Below are 21,811 nucleotides of genomic sequence, written 5' to 3'. Positions count from 1 at the left end.
TGGGGGAGGTGGGGGGCTGTGTACAGGGAAAGGCTTCAGCACCCACAGGCCTTGGGCAAGACAAAACAGAGCGAGGCAGGAGCACCCTCTGCAGAGCAACTAAAATTGTTATACTTACACAGTGTTACTGTGAAAACATGATACCATTACCTTTGGATTATGTTATAGCTTATGAAGAGAAATTTTTCTTCTACAGTTGAGACATTCAATATTGTTACTATAGTCATGGGTAGTGTTACCACTACCCGTGGTTTTTGTTTTAGGCTAACGGTGCTGATCTTTAACACATATCTGTTGTAATCATGCATTATAGGGTTAACATTTGGAAGCAGTATACATATATAGGCATACATATTAAGCTGTGGTTACTAGACAAGTATAAACATCCTCTAGTACTTATCTCTACTATCTTCCTTCTAAATTAATTCTATCCCACCCAATCATAATGTCTTAATTATCTCTCCCTCCAATCTGCCTGTTACATTAGCCACATTTCACTCTTTTTAACTGCTAAAATACTGACTGCACTTGGTCTCTTTGTTTCAAAACTTTTACCTCTGTTTTATACCCTCCTAGATGTCTTCTACACATGCAGTCACACCTTAAAGCACACTGCTGAAGCAACAATACTATTTCTAGGCTTAAGCTGCTGCTTATCATAGTGAAGTCCTTCAGCGGACCACCCTAGAAGGTAAACTGTGAAGACCTGCCTCAGCAGACTGCCAAAGGCTGATCTGATCTATGTATCTAGTTTATACCTACATCACTGGATGACTTTCTAACTTTTTGCATTCTTTGCTGGATATTTTCTGATTTAGTAAGTGTTTTGTAGCTGTGGGGAACTTGAATTACTACAAAACAAAACATAATTGCAAGAGAAAGGTAAGCTAACCCCTTGATCTCACATTTTAAATCCATGATCTCTTTATCAACAGCCACATTTTGCCCTCCAAGTTCTTCCTTTGCTATCCTTAATTAGAACCTAGAAAGTAAGTTGTGCAGGTCACCACGACTCCAGCTCCCACCACCTGCATCATTAGCAGGTAGAGGGCAGGAGAGAGGAAGGTCTCTCCAGTGCCAAAGAGGGAGCTGGCAGAGCATGCTGAGGTCCCGGCTGTCTTCCCTGCAGCATAGCTCCCACCTGCAACCAGCTCCCCACCACCCCAGCTGCTCCCACACTCCTGTTCCACCACCCAGCCAGCAGAGACCACCACCACCACCATTTCTACCACCCTTCTGAGCCAGCACCAGTTCCAGGGCAGTACAAGCCTGTGTGCCACCACGTCTGACCAGTGAGATCCATCACTGGGAGAGCCTGGTCTGGAGCCAGCGCACACACTCTCCCCCCACGTTCCAACCCCACAGTGTGGTGGGACCCACTTCCTACTGAAACACAGACTGGGCACTCCACAACATCCCTGTGACCCTCTCCCTGCTGGTGCCTTCTCCTCTCTCCATCCATTCTCAGTGAACTGGGAAGAAAATCCACCCCATGTTTCCCATCTACTTTCTCCTCATTGCACACTTTCTCCCTTGGTAGGCAGGACTTTATGCCTCCCTGCATGTCTCCATCTGCTTCACACTCCCCCACTTCGTGGAAGCCTGAAGAGCCAGTCCTCTCCCCTTGTGGCATTGCTTCCCCCTCCGGTGGGGCATCTGCCACCACACACCTTCCTGCGTGGGCAAACAGTGGGAAAGACTGCAGTGTCCCCTTCCCTTTGGGTGGGAGCTTTGGTTCCTTTTGCTACCAATGCACCTATACAAGCCCGACTTATCCCTCGCTAGTTTCAGTGCCAGCTAAGCTTTGGCTTTGACCCTTGAGCAACATCTCTTCCTCCAGGGTAGCTGACCCCTGCTTCTGCTTTCTGTGAGCTTCCTTTTCAGATCTGAGCTCAGGCAGAGGTTCCCTGTTTGGCCAAGCCAGCCTTCTGCCTTAACCTGCCTCAGTATAAGAATATTGGATTTGTCCAGCTTAAGTACTTGGGCACCTTACATGTTAGTCAAGGTAAAAAACTTCATTTTGGTTGAAAAATCTTTATTCACATAACACATCACATGAATCACATCATGTCCCATCCTTGCCCCTTTACGTATAAAATACTGGTTAAAAGTCTTTTTTCAGAGGCAAGTTAATTTCCACAGTGTCCTCTCGTGAGAGAGTTCATCCAACAGCTGAAACATTTGCTGTGCCACAGCTGTTCAGAGGCAAAACAGCTCTGTTGAAGGAAATATAGTCTTAGTAAGAAAGGAAACTTGACAGCTGTAGCAGCAACATGTAAAGCCACCCAGGGTTTCAGCTCTGTCCCATTTCACGTTAGCAGGGAACTTGATCCTACCTGTGCTCCTAATGTGGCACACTGTAATGATAGAGGCTTTGAGAATTGTACACTAACCGTCTGAGATAGCACAGATACTCTTGTAAATCATTTTGGACTTAACATGTAGTAGAAATTTGTCTGAACTTGCACATCATCAAATCATTACCTAGGTGGTTCCTTCAAGCCCCACATCTCACCTTTAGACATACTAAATACCAAGGACACTTTGCTTACAAGAGGGAAATTAGCCTACACAAGAACAAGGATACTCTAAAAGGGCAAATTAAATGAACAGAGAAACATGTATTAAAATGCCAAGCTTGTCTCAAAAACAGAAAAAAAAATCCAGTTCCAATTATTTTATGGCTCCTGCCACAAGCCAAAAAAGGAAACAAATTGGCTAGAGTCTCACCTTGGTATAAGACAAATCCCGCTACACCAGGTCACAACTATATAAACTTTAAACACCACCAAATGACATTCTTTAAACACTAAGCCATAAAGTTGTAAAATTAACGTGGAATTGGACCAGTTTCTGAGAAGAGAAGAAGATTTTCCAGGGATCCCTGACAAGGTACCCAACTGATCTCATAGATTATCATCTTGCAAGTGCATAGAATGCCAAATCTATCAGACTTCATATTTACAATAAATTTAAGGTAAATTTAGATTTAAGATTTAAAGATACCAGAAGACAGATGATCTATCACTGCAGACTTCCTCTCTTCCTTTCAATTCCCTAGCCCCTCTGGCTCAAATGAAAACCAATTCTGTACTTGGTCTGCTAATGTGTTTCCTTGGGAAAGCCTAGCAGACTGAACACAAAGAGCACAAAACAATTCAGAAGCATCAAACACGTTAAGCACAAAACAGACAGCCAGCAGGCGTGCAGCACACTAGATATCCAACAAACATTGAGGCTTTCCTGCTTTCTTCTGCTGAACCATCCAGTAGAATTATCCAAGCAGTGACAGCATCTTGGTCTCCACCCCTGTGTCTGCAGTGCAGCCAGGTAGCACTCCGACTGCTAACTCTTCTCTTGCCCTGGGTTCCAGGCATGAAGCTGACTGGCCTGTGACAGCTGATCAAATTGGGTACTCTCATCTGCTCTGCCACAGCACACAGGTCAGTCAATAGTTCAGTTATGCAAGTGTAAACAAGCACGGCTAAAGCCTGTTTCACTTGCCCAGGTTAACCGAAATTCATTTTTTACAGTTATTAATACCATTTCTCAAAAGTTTGCAACAGGCTACGTAATAAAAGCAAAGCTTATTGCAGCAAAGATAGAATGCAAAACTTGTAATCTGTTACTAATTAAGAGACCCACAACCATTCCAGACAGAAAAAAATGAAGGAATTGCCAGTATTATGCCACATCATCTGAATATGACGCTTCCATGCCACTGTCAGACATCTGGAAATGCTCCAGACTTGTACACAAATTGGGATGGGAATGTATCTGAAGGCTGATTGAAACGGATGATGCCCAAAATCTCAGGATGGCCGTTCTAACAGAGCCCCCCCGAGTCTGCAGGGAAAGGAGTACCATAAACAAGGCATTTCATAACTGTGAATGTTTAAATGTGGATAGATACCTACAACCAAGGAGATACATGTAAGTTGGCTATCATCTGTGAGGTGATACATATGAGAATGTACAAGAATGTCTTTCACAGTAACTTTGCAGGTACAAAGAAAACACAAAGAACACCCTTCCCAGGGGTGAGGGATGTTTATTTACCATCCCAAGGCACATAACTTCAGGAAACTCTTCTGACGACAACTGATTTGAAGAGAAAGGTCTGTTGCCCTGATCCCACTGTTATTCTGAATGTAAAGAACAGCAGAGACCCCATTCCAGCTCTATGAACATAAAAATCACAAATCTGAATCTGAGCACAGTGAGGACTTGCCTTCTTCATCGATTCAAAAAAATACCAGCTACAGAGCACAACACACCAACCAACCACCTCAGAAAATGAACACAACTCACAAAAATGTGATGTGCACTAGCATTAAAAATGTCAGAGTCTTCCAGTTTTCAGAGGCTGGATTTGGCACTAGGCACAGTGAGATAACACAGGCCTCATGTGCATCTGACTGAAAGCGGGCAGAAGTACAGCATTCAGCTTCCACTTGGAAGCAGCGGGGCATAAAAAGGTACCAAAACATACCTCAGATAAGATGAGAAGCATTTCAGCCTAAAATGGGAAGATTTGTGCTGGTTAATACTGTAGGCGTAAACAAAAAAGTTAGCTGAGGTTATAACCATGCTTTAAGACCCTTCTCCACAAATCCTTCTCCCTCCAAGCAAAACAGTGAGTTTGCAGATGGGAACCTTTCACTTCCCACCTCTTTTTGCACACTTACACTGCAGGAGTGTGCCCACAATGTGAAATTCTCCTCAGTGGCATTCTTTCATTGCAAAATACAGTGATCAGGGTCACTTCTAGCTAGCACAGGAAAGGCTCACTACATCTTATGCTCTGCCTTTGCATCCTCTTATCCCTATCTACCCAAAAAGACACTCCTACCTTGCAGTACAGCTGGGCAAAATTTTCAGTTCTGCCTCCTATTTAACCAGATTCTTAAACCTGCAGACAATAAGGTGAGAGCAGTAAAGGCTAGGGTTATTTTTACAGGGCCATTCTCAACTACAGCATCCCCAGAGGAATTTGTTTCCCTACATGCTTTCCACATAACATGTGTCTGAGTGTGATTCGTAAACTGAAGTTCACAGGAGGGGCTCATCCAAAGCAGCACTCAGAGGGAAGTACAGTTTGGAAGACAGTCCATCTTGCTCCAAAAGACAATCTCTTCTGGGAATAGTTCAGCAGCTCATGTCAGATACTGCACGACGAGAAACATAATTACACAAGTCAAAATCATTCCCCCAATCATGAAGTATTTATCTTGAAAGGCTCGCTTCTCTATCAGCCGCATTACTGTATTGGATAAGCCCAACATGTTGGCAACATCCAGGATCTTCTTGTGAGTACCCTAAGAATAAAAAGACAGCAAAGAAACAATTAACATCATGGTCCAACACTTCTTACTCCACAGCCCAGGAATATTTCATCATGGGTGGCAAGTGGTGAATTCTGATCAAGGGAACTTGCTATCAGCCAACAGTTCCTACATTTTAAGAGCAGATGGCTACAGGACCCTGGAAATAGATGGATGATGAGACTAATTAATTCACATACATGAACAGGAATGTGGTTAAAGATACAAAACAATCTGTCCAGACAGAGACATCATAAAGAGTGGCTCAGAGAAAATGCACTCCCTACAGAGGCATTAAGAGTTTTTCTGGTCCTTTTTAAGATATACAGCCTAACAAGAGCCTGAAGCTTCTTGATCAGACAACCTTTCTTGCAGAACTTCCCTCCCACTGAAGTACAGTTCATACCAACAACAGATTGAAAAGGAAGTCCAGAAACTTGTAAGGCTAATGGTAGAGTGCAATGAAAGACATACAGAAGTGTAATTAATGCAATTTCAAGAAATCCTTCTGGAGAAAAGCACTGAACAAAGACTGCTAGCAGATGTACTGCAGGCAGGCCCACACCTCAGTTTTGTTTCACTGCTGAAGCAGTTGGTGTTATTAAGAATGTGGATCCCACCAGTTACCACAGCAGCAGTAAGCACGTGACAGTTAAACACAGTGAGCTGCAGAACTGGAGGTACCAGAATTGAGCTGGGGGAGTCACTGCTGCCGTGCAGCAGGAATATTGCTACTTTATTTCAGGGCAATAGTCAAAGGGAACTGTATGAAATACAAGCACATAGATGTACTCTGGGCACAGTTCAGAGCTGGGTATTGTCCCATCTGGGAAGAAGGGAGAGAATTCATGCCTACGGAGTCACGATAGTACAGGCAGGTGAGAAGGACCTTTCTAGATAAGCTAGACAAATGGGTAACATTACCGATGGGCAGGCAGAGATGCTGCACTGAGCACCACGACTCAGCTCACAGCATGCAATCAGAGATACGCTGGCCAGGACCAGCCTCCATCACACCTATGTGTCCACAAAGACGGGTACTGCTAGAAAGTAGCCTTGTCACGCCATGGCAATGATAATGAACCTAATCTCTCAAAATGACTTCTGGGTCCAAGTCCTTAACAGAACACCCTGCTTCAGAAAGCTGTAAGACTTAAGTTATTTCTTCTCTGAGCAAGGTCAATAGCAGAGATTCCCATCACAATGCTCTACTACCACGCTTTAACTTTAAAATAAAAACTCTAGCTTCTGTTCTCACAGTCCACTGTATCTTTGGTCTAAGAAGAATAAAAAGGTGAAATCTGGGAATTGTTCTGAATATAAACCCAAGATCAGAAAAGCTGAGGACAGAATTTATATCAACTGTATTAGACATACATGCACAAACAGTTTCTTAATCCATAAAACAGACAGATTTGCAATACCAAATTAGATAATCAGTTTCTTCTGTAGAAGGCTGTGTAGGTATTCAGGCCCTTTGCTGAAATCAGGTTATGTCTCTGCTAGTAAAACATAATCACATTTTTCACCTCCATTTCACACACCTCACATTAAACCCCTGGATACTATGCTTTCTAGTTCAGCACTGTTCCTGTCTCTGCAGCAATCTTTTCACAGGACTTCAGAACAAAAGAAAACCTTGCTTGGAGAAGAGAAACCGAATATGAATCTTTAAAATGAAAGTAAACAATAGGAAAAGTGAAGACTCTTCAATTCTTGCAGTCCATGGAATGAACTGTACAACTAGAACAGCTAAAGACTTGTGACAATTTGGGAATACTTGGTTCATACCTGTCTGTTTATATCCAATACCCAAGAAGTTACATGGAATAACATGTTTCCAAATTAACTCATTTACCTTTTAAGTTGTCTCTACGCTAGCTGCTTCTGGCAGATTTGTAAACAGGCAAAGTCTCTGATAGTGTAAAAAAAGCTAAGCTAAGGGGAAGAGGAATATGAACAGATGTTTCCTCATCTCTGAGCAAGAAGAAATATCCTCTTGAAAACATAAGAACAGGATGCTCCCAAAAGAACAGACTATCAGTAGGAGTGGGCAGAGACACACTAACAACTTCACTATTACAATTCTGACCCGAAATATGCTTAACTTGCTACAATTTGTCAGCAGAGACAAGGCATGCCTACATTTGCAGAAGGCCCATCATAATCTAATAGGAATCCAGTCACATTACTGCAATCTAACTAGCAAAAGCAGCAAGACAGGACCATGGACGATAACACAAAACAGTATTTCCTCTCAATGTCTTTGAGGCAACAAGTCCTGTTCCTTTATCATATTTGCCAACTGTGGTTAAGTTCTCCTAAGTTGTGATGTACGCACTTCCTTCTCAGGAACCCCCAGAAACCAAGTGCTTCAGTCACTCACCAGAGATTACCTTGAATCAGTGACTTACCATCTTGTAGAATCAACAAGTCAAATTCCCTGTGTGAAGCACAGGTACACTCGTGCACTTTAATGACTAGATGCCCCAAGCCAATGTGAGCAGCCACCAAAGCTATCCAGTGCTAAACACAGAGGACAGATGTGTATAACCTCAAGGATGTAGGAACTTTAAGGAAGCTACTTTTTCCAAAAAGCATTCACAACCCTGAATCCTCTCCTGGCACTAATAAGTAGTCCTTCCACCCTTTTCTTCATGAGATGGTAGCAGAATCCCTCCTTCTACCCACTAGTCGTACAGCTAGACTACTCAGCTACCACATATCTCTTAAATGAATGCTTAACTACCACACTGAGTAGCTACATCTTATTCAAAGTTTTTCCAGTAACTGACTTTGTCTAAAAAGAAATATATATTCACTAGGTCAGTGAACAACTAACCTTAACCAAGAAGCTATCCTTCACCTCAGAGAGGAAAGAACTCGACTTCAAACTCTGCTTTAATGCATCCATGTAACATTTGTGAGTGCAGGAACTGATCACCAGACTACAGAGTAGAAAAGGAGTTACAACACTGCTTTCTGTCATTGTACCCTGTGGTGGTCCTGTCCAGTGCTTTGGGAATACCAGGTAGCCTGGACCTCTGTGATCAGGATAGGAAGTACCTGGCTTGTGAATTGCAACACGACATTAGGATTAAAATAAGCACCTAGCAACTCTGCCCTGTGAAGACACTCAGCTCTAGTAACTCCCAGGAAATGGGTACCACAGGTACTGGAAGTTGCTCCAGCAAAATGCCTATGCACTTTAAGAGTGAAACCCATACATATGTACAGTTCAGCTGTCTGTATACAAGCTGGCTGAACTGCCTTTATAGCCAGTGAAACCCTAGTCTACAATCCATGGAGCTTAAGGTGCGATTCATCTGACCAAATGTAAGGATTTATGTTAGCAATTAAAAATGCTTAAATCCTCTGGCAGACACATCCCAAAACAAAGCAATATCACAAAACAGACAACAATAGTTATCCCCATCAGAAGATGAATGGAACAGAAGTAGGGATTTCCCCACATTTTTCAGCAATCTAGCTTTCCCCCAACACACACTTCTTATTAAAAAACTTTTTGTATCTTTGAGCTATTCGCTCAAAATTTAACATCACTTTGAACAGTCTTTAAAATAAATGACAAATATTTGTTATTAAGACACATGAAGAAATACAGCCATCATTAACAGTATTCAGGGAAGGATATATTGTTGAGGTGCATTAGACCTGAGAGAGTATTGTGTTTAAGATTAGTAATAAAGATAAGTACTTTACACCAGCTTTGTGGTTGCTCTGAGTCATGTTCATCTGAATCAGTTATCTATCTGTGAGCTAGTCATTACTTCCCATTCTTCACTTGAACAAAACACACCCAAACAAACAAACAAAAAAAAACCCATAAGGGAACAAAACATAACATTCAGCACTCCAGATACTAACTACCATGCAGGTGAAGACTGCTAGGCCATCCAGCCACAAAAAGAGCTTAAAGATGCTCCCAGTAAGATGATAAAATGTAAAGATTTCAGGTTTAGTTAAAATGGAATTTGGGCCTTTCCCAGCATTCTCAGCTCAAAGCAGTTTACTGAAACAAACTCATGTATTGATTTTACTTAGCCTGGTCATCATAAACACAGAAAAACGTGGGGTCTTTTTGGTAAAAAATGATGCCCCCACCTTTAATGTCACTCTCTGGTCCCTCAGCCCCTGAAGGATGTTGGTCCCACTGCCAATAAGATCATCCATGCCACGATGGGCATTCTGGAGGGATTCATTAAACTGTAATGTTTCGTCGATCGGTATGGTGGTGTCAGAGTCCTGTAGGGGAAATGCAGGGTCTTGGTTACCTTGCCTGCTCACTCATACTGCCCATACATAGTTAGATCCAGAAAAAGAACATGCAGAAATAAACGTGGCAAAAACTTCACAGGACTTGAAGGATTACATTTTAAACGTTTTTTTATATAAGGATATTAAACACAACATTAATATTTGAGTGAAAAAAGTAATTTAGAGAAGCCTACAGGAAGCAAGCCAAAAGGCAAAGCTGATCAGCTGTTCAACTGCAATTAGATCTCGAAGGATAAAAAGTCAGATTAAAAGTGGAGAATTTTTTATAATCTCAGTTTATGATATATGTAGGAAAGGGTATTACAAGAAAGAACATCAAAACTAACAGAAGGTGTTTAACATGGAGTCATTTGATCATTGCAAGTGAAAGACTTTTGAAAGATTTAATATCAGATTTCTAAACTACAAAAGGCCTGCAAAACACAATGACTGGGAGATGACATTCTATTAATTTACAACATGATGCAAATTTCTGATAGCGAGGGCAGACATGAACCTAGTTCCCTGAAAGTCTGACTCACTCAACACCCAAAGCCTTATCTAAAAAAAAAAAAAAAATAAAAAAAATTAATGTTTTTCCAGAAAAGATGCATTAGCTCAATTAGAAACTATGAGTCTTGAAATGGAAATAACTGGATAAAATTCTGTAATCTGGATTGCACAAGAGGTCAGAGGATGTGATCACTTTTGTCTTTCCAAGGGCTCCAGTTTAATCTTCTCTGGACACCATTCCCTCCAGAGAGTCAAGATAATAGCTCATCACTCCTACATTGTTTTATGAACAGGAATCATGATATTGGTAAGAGGGAAGTGTGGAAACACTGGCTTACCTGCTTTCATGTACTCAGAACAAGAACTACCAAAATGCAGAATTCGTATTTAGGGCCAAAGATGGTTAATATCCTACATCTGACTGTCAGCTGTAGGTTACATGCATGCAACAATACCAAACTTGCTCTGAGTAGACTCTGCTGATTATTTAAAAAAAATAAGAAGTTATTATGGGAATGACATGTACGATCCAGTGTTAGATCTTGTACTGCCTAGGTGGGTGTTCTGCTTGCTGTAAAAGAATGAAGAATAAAGGACAGAGCTGTTAGCATTTGCAGGGTCAAAGTTACTGGATGAAGAAGCCATGACAGCATATACATCTCTTTGATCAAATGTTAATGAAGCACTAAAGTTTAAACAAGTGTCTCATCTTCAATGAGTGTGCAGAGCAGAAATACTTGGATTTGCATCTGAAGGGCTATTATTTCAGATATTTATTAAACTTCCAGTCAGCAGGGAATCCATTTCCTATATGAGGAGCTTGTAAGATTTTTTTTATACACCACAAGGCTGCAAGAAAAATATTGAAGTAGATTTTTGACCCTCGTCACAGAAAGACTAGATGGCATCATATCTTTCATTTGCTGTTAGTGATTTTCTCCAGAATGGTACAAGGGAAGGCTTTAAAGATAAAGACCACATTTATCTTTGAACTAAGCAAAAAGTTCAGAAAACTGCTACAGCTTTCAAAAGCTGTTATGTATGTTACAGATTTATTCAGGATGCTTACATACTCAGCTGACATTTCTATTTAATAGAATAAGGTAGTATAAAAATAGAAACTGTGTAAACTTCTAACCAAAACAGGCCAATAACTGACAAATAAATCATCCTTTTCCTACTAAAGGGTCATTCTACTTTAAAAGTCACATTTTTGTACGAGGTAAAAGAAATGAAAAATAATCATGCTTTTCTTTTTTCATCTTGAGACACCTTTCAACATCTAAAGGAGAAAAAAAACAATTTGCCATTTATTTTGCATTTGCAAGCCTGCTACTGCTCTTCAAAACTGTTCCATTTACACCGGTTTTATTTCTGGACAACAAGTTTTCCTGTAGGAAAAGTTCTCCATATTTGCAGAGGAACACCACAGTGTTTTGAAAACAAATCAGGTTTCAAATTCCAGTGTTCCTTTCACATCTTGTTTATAATTTCAAAATAGCCAACAAAATGCTAGATGTCATCTTTATGTCAGGCTTTGAAAAGTGCACTGAACTTCCCAAATCTCAAGAGGACTGCTCACATTTATTCCTCCTTGCCATTAACAATGAATGACAACACAAATAATGAATGTTAGATTACATGCCTTTAACAACAACAACAACAAAGACTAGCTTTTGAGTTACAGAAAAGTGAAATCTGAAAGCAAACCTACTTTATTCAGAGTAAAATTCCTCTAGAAATTTGCACTGGGGTGACTTCCCAGTGGAGGAACTAAGAATTAACAAGAACAGGTGGAAACACATTCCTGTTATTAAAAACTTTTGAGTCATTTATAGATAAAAAGCAAGGGGTTTTTTGCCAGCTGTGTGATTTATATTAGGACAAATTAAAGCTTGCTGACATCTACTGACAGCAGAGTGTACAAAAGCCAGACATCTAGCTTTTACATATCTCAGGATTTGACAAAAACATTTGAGACAAATCCAAGCAAAATGTATACTTCAGTACGTACCTCATTCACCCTTCTGAAACTGCTACATAGTCAGGTAGAACTGCACGGGATAAAATATGAGCAGCAGTTTCTGGAGTCTTTTACTACTGCCTCTTATTAACCCAACTTTTCCTCACAAGAGTGTTGTACTTTTTTAACACGTATTATTGTTCTTTTCTATCTTTACTCTGTTTACATCTCACAGCAGCAATCTAAGAGAGTCATGCCTACATCTTGCCTGAAACTTCTCTGAAAGACTATGGCTTCTAGAACACAGAGATCTGAAACAAAGAATATATTTACATTAGTAGTGAATGTACGTGCAAGCAACTCTTCTCGCTGTCGCTCCTGCTGCTCCCGGATATAACGGCGATGTTGAAAGTTCCTCAGGGCTGTCTGCAGATGCTGAACATCGTACTTCAGCTGGTCAACTCGGCTAGAAAGGATCAACAACAGGAAGACATTCACAGGGATGATGTTTTTTTATATGAAGAATGGAGCATTATAAATTAACAGTGACAAACAATAAAGAATGATGGGTTCTACCTAGAAGGTAAGGACATTCAATGTTAGGCCCATATTCCAGACTTAGATCTTCCGTACCTCGTTTTTCTACTAAACAGGTGATTATTTAACTGGAGGTTAACGACAGAACGTGTAGCAGAATTCTTGAGCTGTCTTGGACACACTATCCCATGACTAGTCTCTTCAGGAGTTTTTTTTATATATATATTCATTCCTCATCTAACACAGATTTGGAAAGATGGTAGGATTTGAAGAGTTTCTATTTTATGATCCTCATGCACATAAAAGATTAAGCTTTCAAGTTTCATTAATTAGCACCATGTTCTTAAGTTTGAGTTTTTATTAAAAAGAGTTTAAAACTCAGTGAACAATACAGGAGACATCTCCATTAGGCTAAAACAAATAACATCCAGAACTCCATTACCTCTGATTAAATATTTGATGACTATTTCAGGTACTGACCTCTTTAATACAGGTGACATGAAATCTACCCCTAGTATCTACAAAGGCATTTTGGGACTAAATGTTAATAGTAGAGTTACAGAATAAATTAGAACAGAAGTCCTGAGGTCTCTGGTCCAGCCTCCTGTTCAAACCAGTGCTAACTTTAGAAACCTCCTTATTTTAGTCACCAACAGCTAGGAAAATGGTCCAGAGAAAATGACATCAACTGAAGTAATTTTACTCCTTACCTCCACAAATGGCATTAAAAGCAAACGCCATAGAGAGTAGAAATTTTTTTAAGCCTTGAAGTGCCATGTTCTGCTCATCTCAGAACAAAGCCATGAATCCAGCTCCATCACCAGTCTGTGGTTAAATGCAGGGAAGTGATTTTGCCTCTGTGCCCCAATTTTGCTACTGTAGAGCACAGAGATAAGTTATGCAAAGTATAAAGTCTCACTCAAAAGGCAAAGGGCTTCAATACATTTAATAAAAATAATTACAAAGACTACAGCACATTATCATAGCAAAGATGGTGAACTTACAGTTTAGCATTCTGTCGCTTATTGGGAGGTTCTTTGCTGGACAGGATTTCCAGACGTTCCAAGTTGCTGAATATATTGTCTATTCTTGCCTGAATCTCATTTTCTACTACTGCAAGGAAATAAAAATGTGATTTGATTTGAATTAAAGAACTGCAATCTGAGTGAAAGTAAAAGCTCAAATGCATTCAAACCAGTATTTAAAACCTGACACATGCAGATCCTTACTGGATGAAAAAAAATCATAACAGAACTACAGGTATCATGAAAAGCCACGTCTTTAACTCAGTAATTTGAGACACTTGCCTTTCCCTCCTCCTCTGAGAACGGAGCTAGGAAAGCCCCTGCTCTTTCAAGACACCTGAGCCTCTTTCCCTATCAGCAACATATATTAGGATTTAAAGCTCCCACATTCCCCCCTGCAGCCCCTTCCTGTTCCCTCAGCAGGATTTGCTTACACAAGCTAATAGCCAATATGATTCTCACAACAATGGCAATTTAAACCTCTGAAAACTGTTAACACAGAGTTAATATACATCATCCATAACCAGAGCAGCAAAGGTTGAAGGAGAATGGGAAGGATTCAGAGTTCACAGGAACTGGGAGACTGAACAAGCAGAAAGACATGGCCAAAACAGGGCTGAAGCCCTTGCAAGTGGGAAAACAAGGCCACAAAATAATTGCCTCTGTAATCATCTACATTGCAATTTCTTCTGATAATCTGCATAGGAATAGCAGAGGGGCAATAGTACACAACACAAACTCATATACTTGTACTTTAATGAGGTGGGAAACTGACACAACTGGGGAAAGACAATCGTACACTTTCAGTTACTGTAGTCGTGGCTTGTACTGAGTTTTGCTATACAACACCCTTCCTCATCTGACAACCACATTTTCTAACCATGTCACAACCCAGCATTTCACAAATTAAAGAATTGCACAGAAGGGCAAAAGACAGGAGCACTATTCATCATCTGACATTCTTGTGTTTAAAGAAGGTGAGCTGTAAGGCTGAAGGTAAGCACCCTCCAAAGCATGTCCACAGCCTGATTATTAGAGGACAGAAGCACCGTCATGTCTGTGCAGCCACGAGGACAGTCCTGAAGTCTCAGACTGCCATGGTCAGACCTGATATAAATAATCGCCAAATTCTACAGACACCATTTGTTCTTATTTTGCATTTAGACTAAAGAGGTATACAGAAAAGCATTATTAACCAACTGCTAACTACTCCACGGTACTTCAGGACTTTCCAGAAAATCGCATTCAGCAGAACCTGGAAAAGCAAACAGCACATAACAACCCCTTCTCTTTGCCCTTTGATCTCACACAATCAAAGAGTAATTAATCCACGTATGCAGGCACAAATCAAATTGTCCTAATTCATCTCGCCATCATTTAGTACAGCTAAACTTAACAGAAAAGCAATGAGGAGAGCAGACAGACAATTACATTAGCTTTTGCTAGTCCAAACAATAGTATTACTATCTTAGTCACCTTTGGCTTTTCTGAGCAAGAAGGGATTATTTGCCCCAAGTTGGAAAAGGAAAGCTGCAACAGGAAGTTTGATTTCCTGGCTCCTATTCCTGCTCTTCAACCAGAAGATAATCCTTTTCCATAAATCCTAAAATATACACGAACATCTAGAGCACATATCTGTATCTATATACAGAGAGAGACTATGTTCATTTATTGACTACATAAGATGGTACATAATCTTATCTCTTGAAATGGTCTCAAGTAGCAGAGGCAAGATGGCAAATTCTGCTAGTTTTCAAGAGGTTCCAAAACTACATCCAGTGAACAGCAGTCTGGGAAGTCTGCCATTGTACTGGGAGTAGTACAACCACCACAGATAACACAACCAGTAGACAAGTCGTTATTTTGATAGGAAACTTATCACAGCCATTTCTACAGTGAAGTTGTGCTTCACGAATATATTTAAGGTAACGGAAGTCAATCAATGTGTGCATAAATTTATCCAGCCAATGCAGTGTCCTTTCCCTTCAGAAGTTCCTGATGAGGTCCATTAGCAATTACTCAAACAGGAATTAAGGCTTCAAACACAGGTCCAAAATACATTTGCCAATTCCACACTGGGGTAAAAAGTCCTGCCACAATATATCATAACGTTTTATTACAGTAATTTTATTAGCACAGGGTTATAGTCCAAATTTACTGAAGCGATTTCAGACCTAGTTGTTCTACATATTTTTCATAAGCAGATAGAATTACAGGTTCCGACTCTGATGCAAGCAGGAACTATCAAAATCATCCTGCTTAAATTCCTGCACACCAAATCACGGCATTTTCCCCAGAAACTGGGCTAAGCATCTTTTGGGGAAGACTGCCAGTCAGTGGACGCTTAAGGAATAGCAACATAACAGGACAGATATACAACCACATTTCTCAGCTTTTTGAGCTTCTAACAAACTAGCCCAGTGATGTTCCAAATTTGCAGTTCTGTCCACATCAATGTGTTCACTGCACCTCCAAAAGTGCATCAGCGTGGGGTTTTTTAACCTGCTTATGTTGAAGGCCTCCACAGCATACCCTGACAGCGAGTTCTGTCTTTTCCACTGTCCTTCATACAAAACATCACCCTACTGAAGTCAAACAGTAAAATAACTTTAATGCATTCCAAATTGATGACGCATCTCAACAGTCGATCACAATGACTGAAGAGCCGAATTTGTTCCAATAATGATTGTAAATACAATGATAAACCATACAAGGTTAAAGATGCAAGCTAAATAAAATCAGTACTGGAGTGGGACTTTTCTCACTAATTAATTACTTACAGTGTACTGACTCTTTGTCTGAAGTCTCCAGGCGCCCCATATAAGACTGGACCTCATGGACTTGCCTATCAAATGACAGTAAATTAACAGAAGTCAGTTAACAGCTACAAAATCAAATCATTTTTCAATACCTCAATTTTCAGCTTCTTTTAAGTACTTTTTAGAACAGAATAAGATCAGCTACATGCTATTCAGTGCAGACAACCCATCACTGACCACAAAAAACCACCCAATCCTTCAGTATGAAGAAAGCCGTGCTTTCACTTAATATGCATCTACAAAATAACTTTCAGTTTAAAAACAAAAATCAAGGTGAAAGGGCTTTTATTTCTTCAGAGATTTCCAATCCAGTACTAGCTCCCTTTTTGTATTTATAACCTGAACTGGGGCTCTCCCCCATGCCACACACCTGGCATGCTGAAAGCCATTAAGATCTACCCTACTCCAAGACAACCATGGAGACGAGATTTCAGATTCACACTACAAACTCACAAGTGGTGAGCATAGCAGAGGGAAGACCTGACTGGGAGGAGAGTTGGTACAAGTGAGACCTTAATAATAGATCCGCAGTGAAACACTACCTAAGTGTACCACTAAAGTCAAGAGTACTGATGAGACACCATACTTTTGTCACTGCATAAATGGGTAGTACACATCTTCAACACTAAACACAGGTTTTACCCTTCCCTTCTCAAAAAGACAACAGAAGCACTGGCAAAGGCTCAGAGAAGGACAATAAAGATTATGGAAAGTACAGAACAGCTTTTATACAAGAAAGTTGTTCAGTCTGGACTGGAGGTGATAGCGGAGAGATACCCTAGAGCATAAATGGCACAGGAGAAGGTGAGTAAGGAATGATTTTCACTTTCTCTTACAACATATGAATTACAGAAGCATGAAATGAATTTAAAAGCTTAAAATCAAAGAGAAGGAACTACTGTTGCTGGACAAGCAGTGACAAAGGAAAACAAAAAAGCAACCAAACACTGATGGTTGTTACATTCCTCTGTTTCAAGAAGCCCCCAAGCCTCACATTTCTGGGAGATTGGGAAAATATTCAACAAAAGTATCGCATACATTTGCCCGTTTCTTACTGTCTTTCCTAGAGATCTGCAGTTAGGCAATGCTAAACACACATTGGGACAGACGGACCTTTGGCCATACTTGGTGTGAACAATCTCACCGCAGCTGGGATTCAGACTTCAAGAAATACACTTAAAAAGTTACAAAAATATAATTTCCTTTTTTCAAAAAAAAAAAATATTTAAGAGATCATGATTTTGGTCACATTAGTGACTCTTTTTCTGGTGTATGTACCATTTGATAACTACAGCACAAATGTTTATGAAGCCAGACCTCTGAAACCAACTTATCTTACAGAGTAATAAAATATTTATTTTTCAGTTATTACGAGATTTTTTTAATAACTACCAGGGCTACCTTCCAAATCACGATACTGCGCTACTAAAGAGATCATCAAGTATGTCGTAAGTACCACATTACTTGGAATTAACTAGAGAACCAATTCAATACCCAGTATCTTGCAACCCATACTTGTTTTATAGTTTTCTTTCCAATCAATTTCTCTAGGACACCTGAGACAGCTTGAGACTCGTACTGCTCTTGAAATGCTCTTAAAGTGCCTGTTTAGAAACCCAGGTGTAGAAGCCAAATCAGATCATGTGCAACTGGATCAGAAAAACTACTTCACGCTCACCAGGACTCTTCCCATGCCAGAAAACAGAGCAAGTCTGGGGAAAAGGTGGGAAGAGAGTTTGAAAATCCAGAGTATCTGCAGACTGACAACAAACTGCAACAAAAACACAGCTCAGTGACTATGATCCCCAGAGAAGCTGTGGATGCTCAATCCCTGCTGGACGTGTCCAAGGCCAGGCAGGATTTCATGCTTCTCCCTACAGAGTCGCTCTATATCATTATTCAATAAAATTCTCTTACCACACTACCTCCTTCAACACAGCTCAATGAAGAAACCCATTACTGCAAAAATTTGGAATATTTCAATTAACTGCTTCTTTTGGTCTCTTTCCCACGAGTTATCTGTATCACACAGAGCTGCAAGATTTTTGCCTTATTTTGTACTTTTCATACCACTTCTACCTCAGCAGGTTAGCATTATCTGTGAAACTGAGTGGTTTTTTATCATCAAGGAGTCACCCGTTTCCCGAGGTGATTTAAACTGAGTCTGCTAGCCATCTCAAACCCCCACTGCCACAAAAATGCTACTAAATTAGTATGCCTTAAAGGTAAGTACATTTAACAAAACAGCATCACTTGTTTTCAGTGAATACTTGCAATCTTGTACTTTAAAATCCCGAGGCGAGCAGGCTTTGCTTGCTTTCGGACTGACGTGGCTAACAGCAGGCTGGGACTCCGGACAGACACACGGCCAGCCCGGAGGGACAGGCTTTTGCTTCCTTCTGCTGCTGAAGCACTGTCCTCACGGCAACGCGCCGAGGTGGAAAACGAGAATTTTTATGAGAAAAAAAGCTTTTGAAGGGCGCTGAGAGGGTGCTGGCCCGCAGGCCGGGTGCCCGCCCTCAGACCCGGCCCCGCACCAGTCGTCCCGCGGATCCTCGGGGGTTACGTCCCGCTACCACGCCGCCCGCCCCGCGTCGCGTCGCCTCACGCACTTGTTGGTCTGGTGGTAGAGCCCCTCCATGACGGCAGCGCGACCCGCCCGCCTCCGCTCCACCGACCCACGTCGCCGCCATCCACTTCCGACCCCGCCGACTTCCGCTTCCGCCGGCCGCGGATATGCGGACACGCACTTCTCCCCCCCCGCCTCCCTTTTTCTGCGCCTGCGCTGCTAGCAGCGCCAGGCGCGGCCGCCAGGGGGCGCTGCCGGATCGTCGTCCCGCCGCCGCCCATCCGCGGGGCGTCGGGGCGGGGGCGGCCGGGGAGAGGGGGGGGCGGGCGGTCTGTGTACAGCGTTAGATCCCGGCCTGGCGGGCCGTGCAGGGAGGGTTCCGTGGCTTTGTCCTCGGCCTGGCAGCGGCCGGGTTTCCAGCGGTGGCCGGCTGAAGTGGGTAGTTGTCCCCTGCTCGCCTTTCCTCGCTTGACCCCGCAGCCCCCCCCCCCCCCCCAGTCATCTCTCCCAAGCCCAGGGCTGTCAGGAGAGAGGGACCATCCGCCTGTGGGGGTCTGAGGGGCACCCAAACCTTTCTGTGACTGTCAGAGAAGCTGTGGATGCCCCATCCCTGGCAGTGTTCCAGGCCAGGTTGGATGGGGCTTTGAGCAACCTGGTCTGGTGGCAGATGTCCCTGCCCATGGTGGGGGGGTTGGACTGGGTGATCTCTAAAGGTCCTTTCCAACCCAAACCAGTCCGTGAGCCTGCCGGGTATGCACACTGCAAAGAAGTTACTTGAGATTCCCACCACGGTCGGTGATGTCAGCTGAGACAGCTGCCTTTGGTCATACGAACTGCTTCCACTTCATAGAATCACAGAATGGTTTGGGTTGGAAGGGACCTTAAAGACCATCCAGTTCCCACCCCCCTGCCATGGGCAGGGACACCTTCCACTGGACCAGGTTGCTCAAAGCCCCATCCAGCCTGGCCTTGAACACTGCCAGGGATGGGGCATCCACAGCCTCTCTGGGCAACCTGTGCCAGTGTCCCACCACCCTCACAGTGAAAAATTTCTTCCAAATGTCCAATCTAAACTTGCCCTCTGTCAGTTAAAAACCATTACCCCTTGTCCTATCACTACATTCCCTGATAAAGAGTCCCTCCCCACCTTTCCTGTAGGCCCCCTTTAACTACTAGAAGGCTGCTATAAGGTCTCCCTAGAGCCTTCTCTTCTCCAGGCTAAACAAGCCCAGCTCTCTCACAGCCTGTCCTTACAGGTGAGGTCCTCCAGCCCCCTGATCATCTTCTTGGCCCTCCCCTGGACCCACTCGAGCAGGTCCTTGTCTTATGCTGAGGGTCCCAGAGCTGAACACAGTACTCCCAGTGGGGTCTCTAGAAGTCAGGTCACCTCTAGAAGTCTAGGTGACTAGCACACATGGACATGCAGATACGGAGCAAGAAGTAAGATGAATTCTACATCTAGGCATCTCTTCTAAAATAGCTGTTCCAGCTCTTTGATCATCATTACCATCTGTCCTGCTTCCGGCTGGGATAGAGTTAATTTTCTTCCTAGTAGCTGGTATAGTGCTGTGGCTTGGATTTAGTGTGAGAATAATGTTGATAACACACTGATGTCTCAGTTGTTGCTAAGTAGTGCTTATCCTAAGTTAAGGATTTTTCAGTTTCCCATGCTCTGCCAGTGAGCAGGTATACAAGAAGCTGAGGGGGAGCATGGCTGGGACAGCTGATCCAAACTAGCCAAAGGGATATTCCATACCATTGAACGTCATGCTCAGTATATAAACTGGGGGCAGTTGGCCGGGAGGGGCAGATTGCTGCTCGGGCATCAGTCAGCGGGTAGGGAGCAATTGCATTATGCATCACTTGTCTTTTCTTGGGTTTTATTTCTCTCTCTTTTGATATATTCCTTTTCATTGTTATTGTTATTATTGTACTTTATTTTATTATAGTTATTAAACCATTCTTACCTCAACCCACAAGTTTTACTTTTTTTTCCTATTCTGCTCCCCATCCCACTGGGAGGGGGGGAGGCGTGAGCGAGCAGTTGCATGGTCCTTAGCTGCTGGCTGGGGTTAAATCACGCCGCCATCTTCTCTGAACCTTGCCTAGCTATCCCATTCAGTTTTTCATTTTCATAGAACTACTTTAACTCCAAAGGCTTGTTCACAAGTGGTCATGGTCAGCTCAGGGCATCCATTGTGCAAATAGCTTTGTTTTCCTAATAATCCTGGGTTTTCCCTTTACCTTCAGATCCACCAAATTCCCTACACCAGGTTATCACCCATTCATTGTGTAACAGCAGGTTCTTCTGTCATTTTTCACAGGGCTGGTAGTTTAGGCCTTGCTCTGGGGTTGTATGAAAGACTGCTTTCAGTTAATTCATCTGCACATAGTTGTTTTGACCAGATAATCAGCGGTAGTTGAAGCCACAACCCTTTCTTATATGTTCTGGACCACAAAAGCTGACGTGCTTTATGGTCATAGTCTGCTGAGCCACCTGAACTCCTGCAACCTTTTAACGTATGGGATAATCGAGGAGAAGGTAGATTATCAAAAAAGGGTAGATGTTAGTGATGGCATCAGGACATTAGAAATAGATACAAAAATTGATTGAGTAAAAAGCTAAAATTAGGACTATAACTCATTCTTGTCAGTGTACTTTAATGGAAAATAGTTCTTGTCAAGAAGCACCGCTTCATACTAATAAGAGCTTGATTGGGAAAAATATGTATTCCGTAAAGCATTCAACTTAGTACCACAAGATCAGTCATTTAAAAGTTAGT

The 21,811-nt window shown here is 42.0% G+C and overlaps 1 protein-coding gene across 2 annotated transcripts; it reads right to left on the bottom strand.

Annotated features, from left to right (window-relative positions):
• Nucleotides 1-2,018: 2,018 nt before the first annotated feature.
• Nucleotides 2,019-19,200, bottom strand: GOSR2 (golgi SNAP receptor complex member 2). Of its 2 annotated transcripts, XM_069786836.1 has the most exons (6): nucleotides 19,072-19,200; nucleotides 16,421-16,485; nucleotides 13,620-13,728; nucleotides 12,412-12,544; nucleotides 9,450-9,590; nucleotides 2,019-5,318 (listed from the first exon to the last, which is right to left on the bottom strand). In XM_069786836.1, exons 1-6 carry the CDS (start codon nucleotides 19,098-19,100, stop codon nucleotides 5,157-5,159), a joined length of 639 nt encoding a protein of 212 aa, XP_069642937.1. In that variant the 5' UTR covers nucleotides 19,101-19,200; the 3' UTR covers nucleotides 2,019-5,156. The 2 variants fall into 2 exon arrangements, with proteins under 2 accessions (XP_069642937.1, XP_069642938.1); XM_069786837.1 differs by lacking the exon at nucleotides 9,450-9,590.
• Between the last annotated feature and the right edge of the window lie 2,611 nt (nucleotides 19,201-21,811).

Source organism: Haliaeetus albicilla, chromosome 7 (assembly GCF_947461875.1).
Source record: "Haliaeetus albicilla chromosome 7, bHalAlb1.1, whole genome shotgun sequence".
Taxonomy (NCBI): domain Eukaryota; kingdom Metazoa; phylum Chordata; class Aves; order Accipitriformes; family Accipitridae; genus Haliaeetus; species Haliaeetus albicilla.
This window is presented reverse-complemented; position numbering and strand designations above follow the sequence as displayed.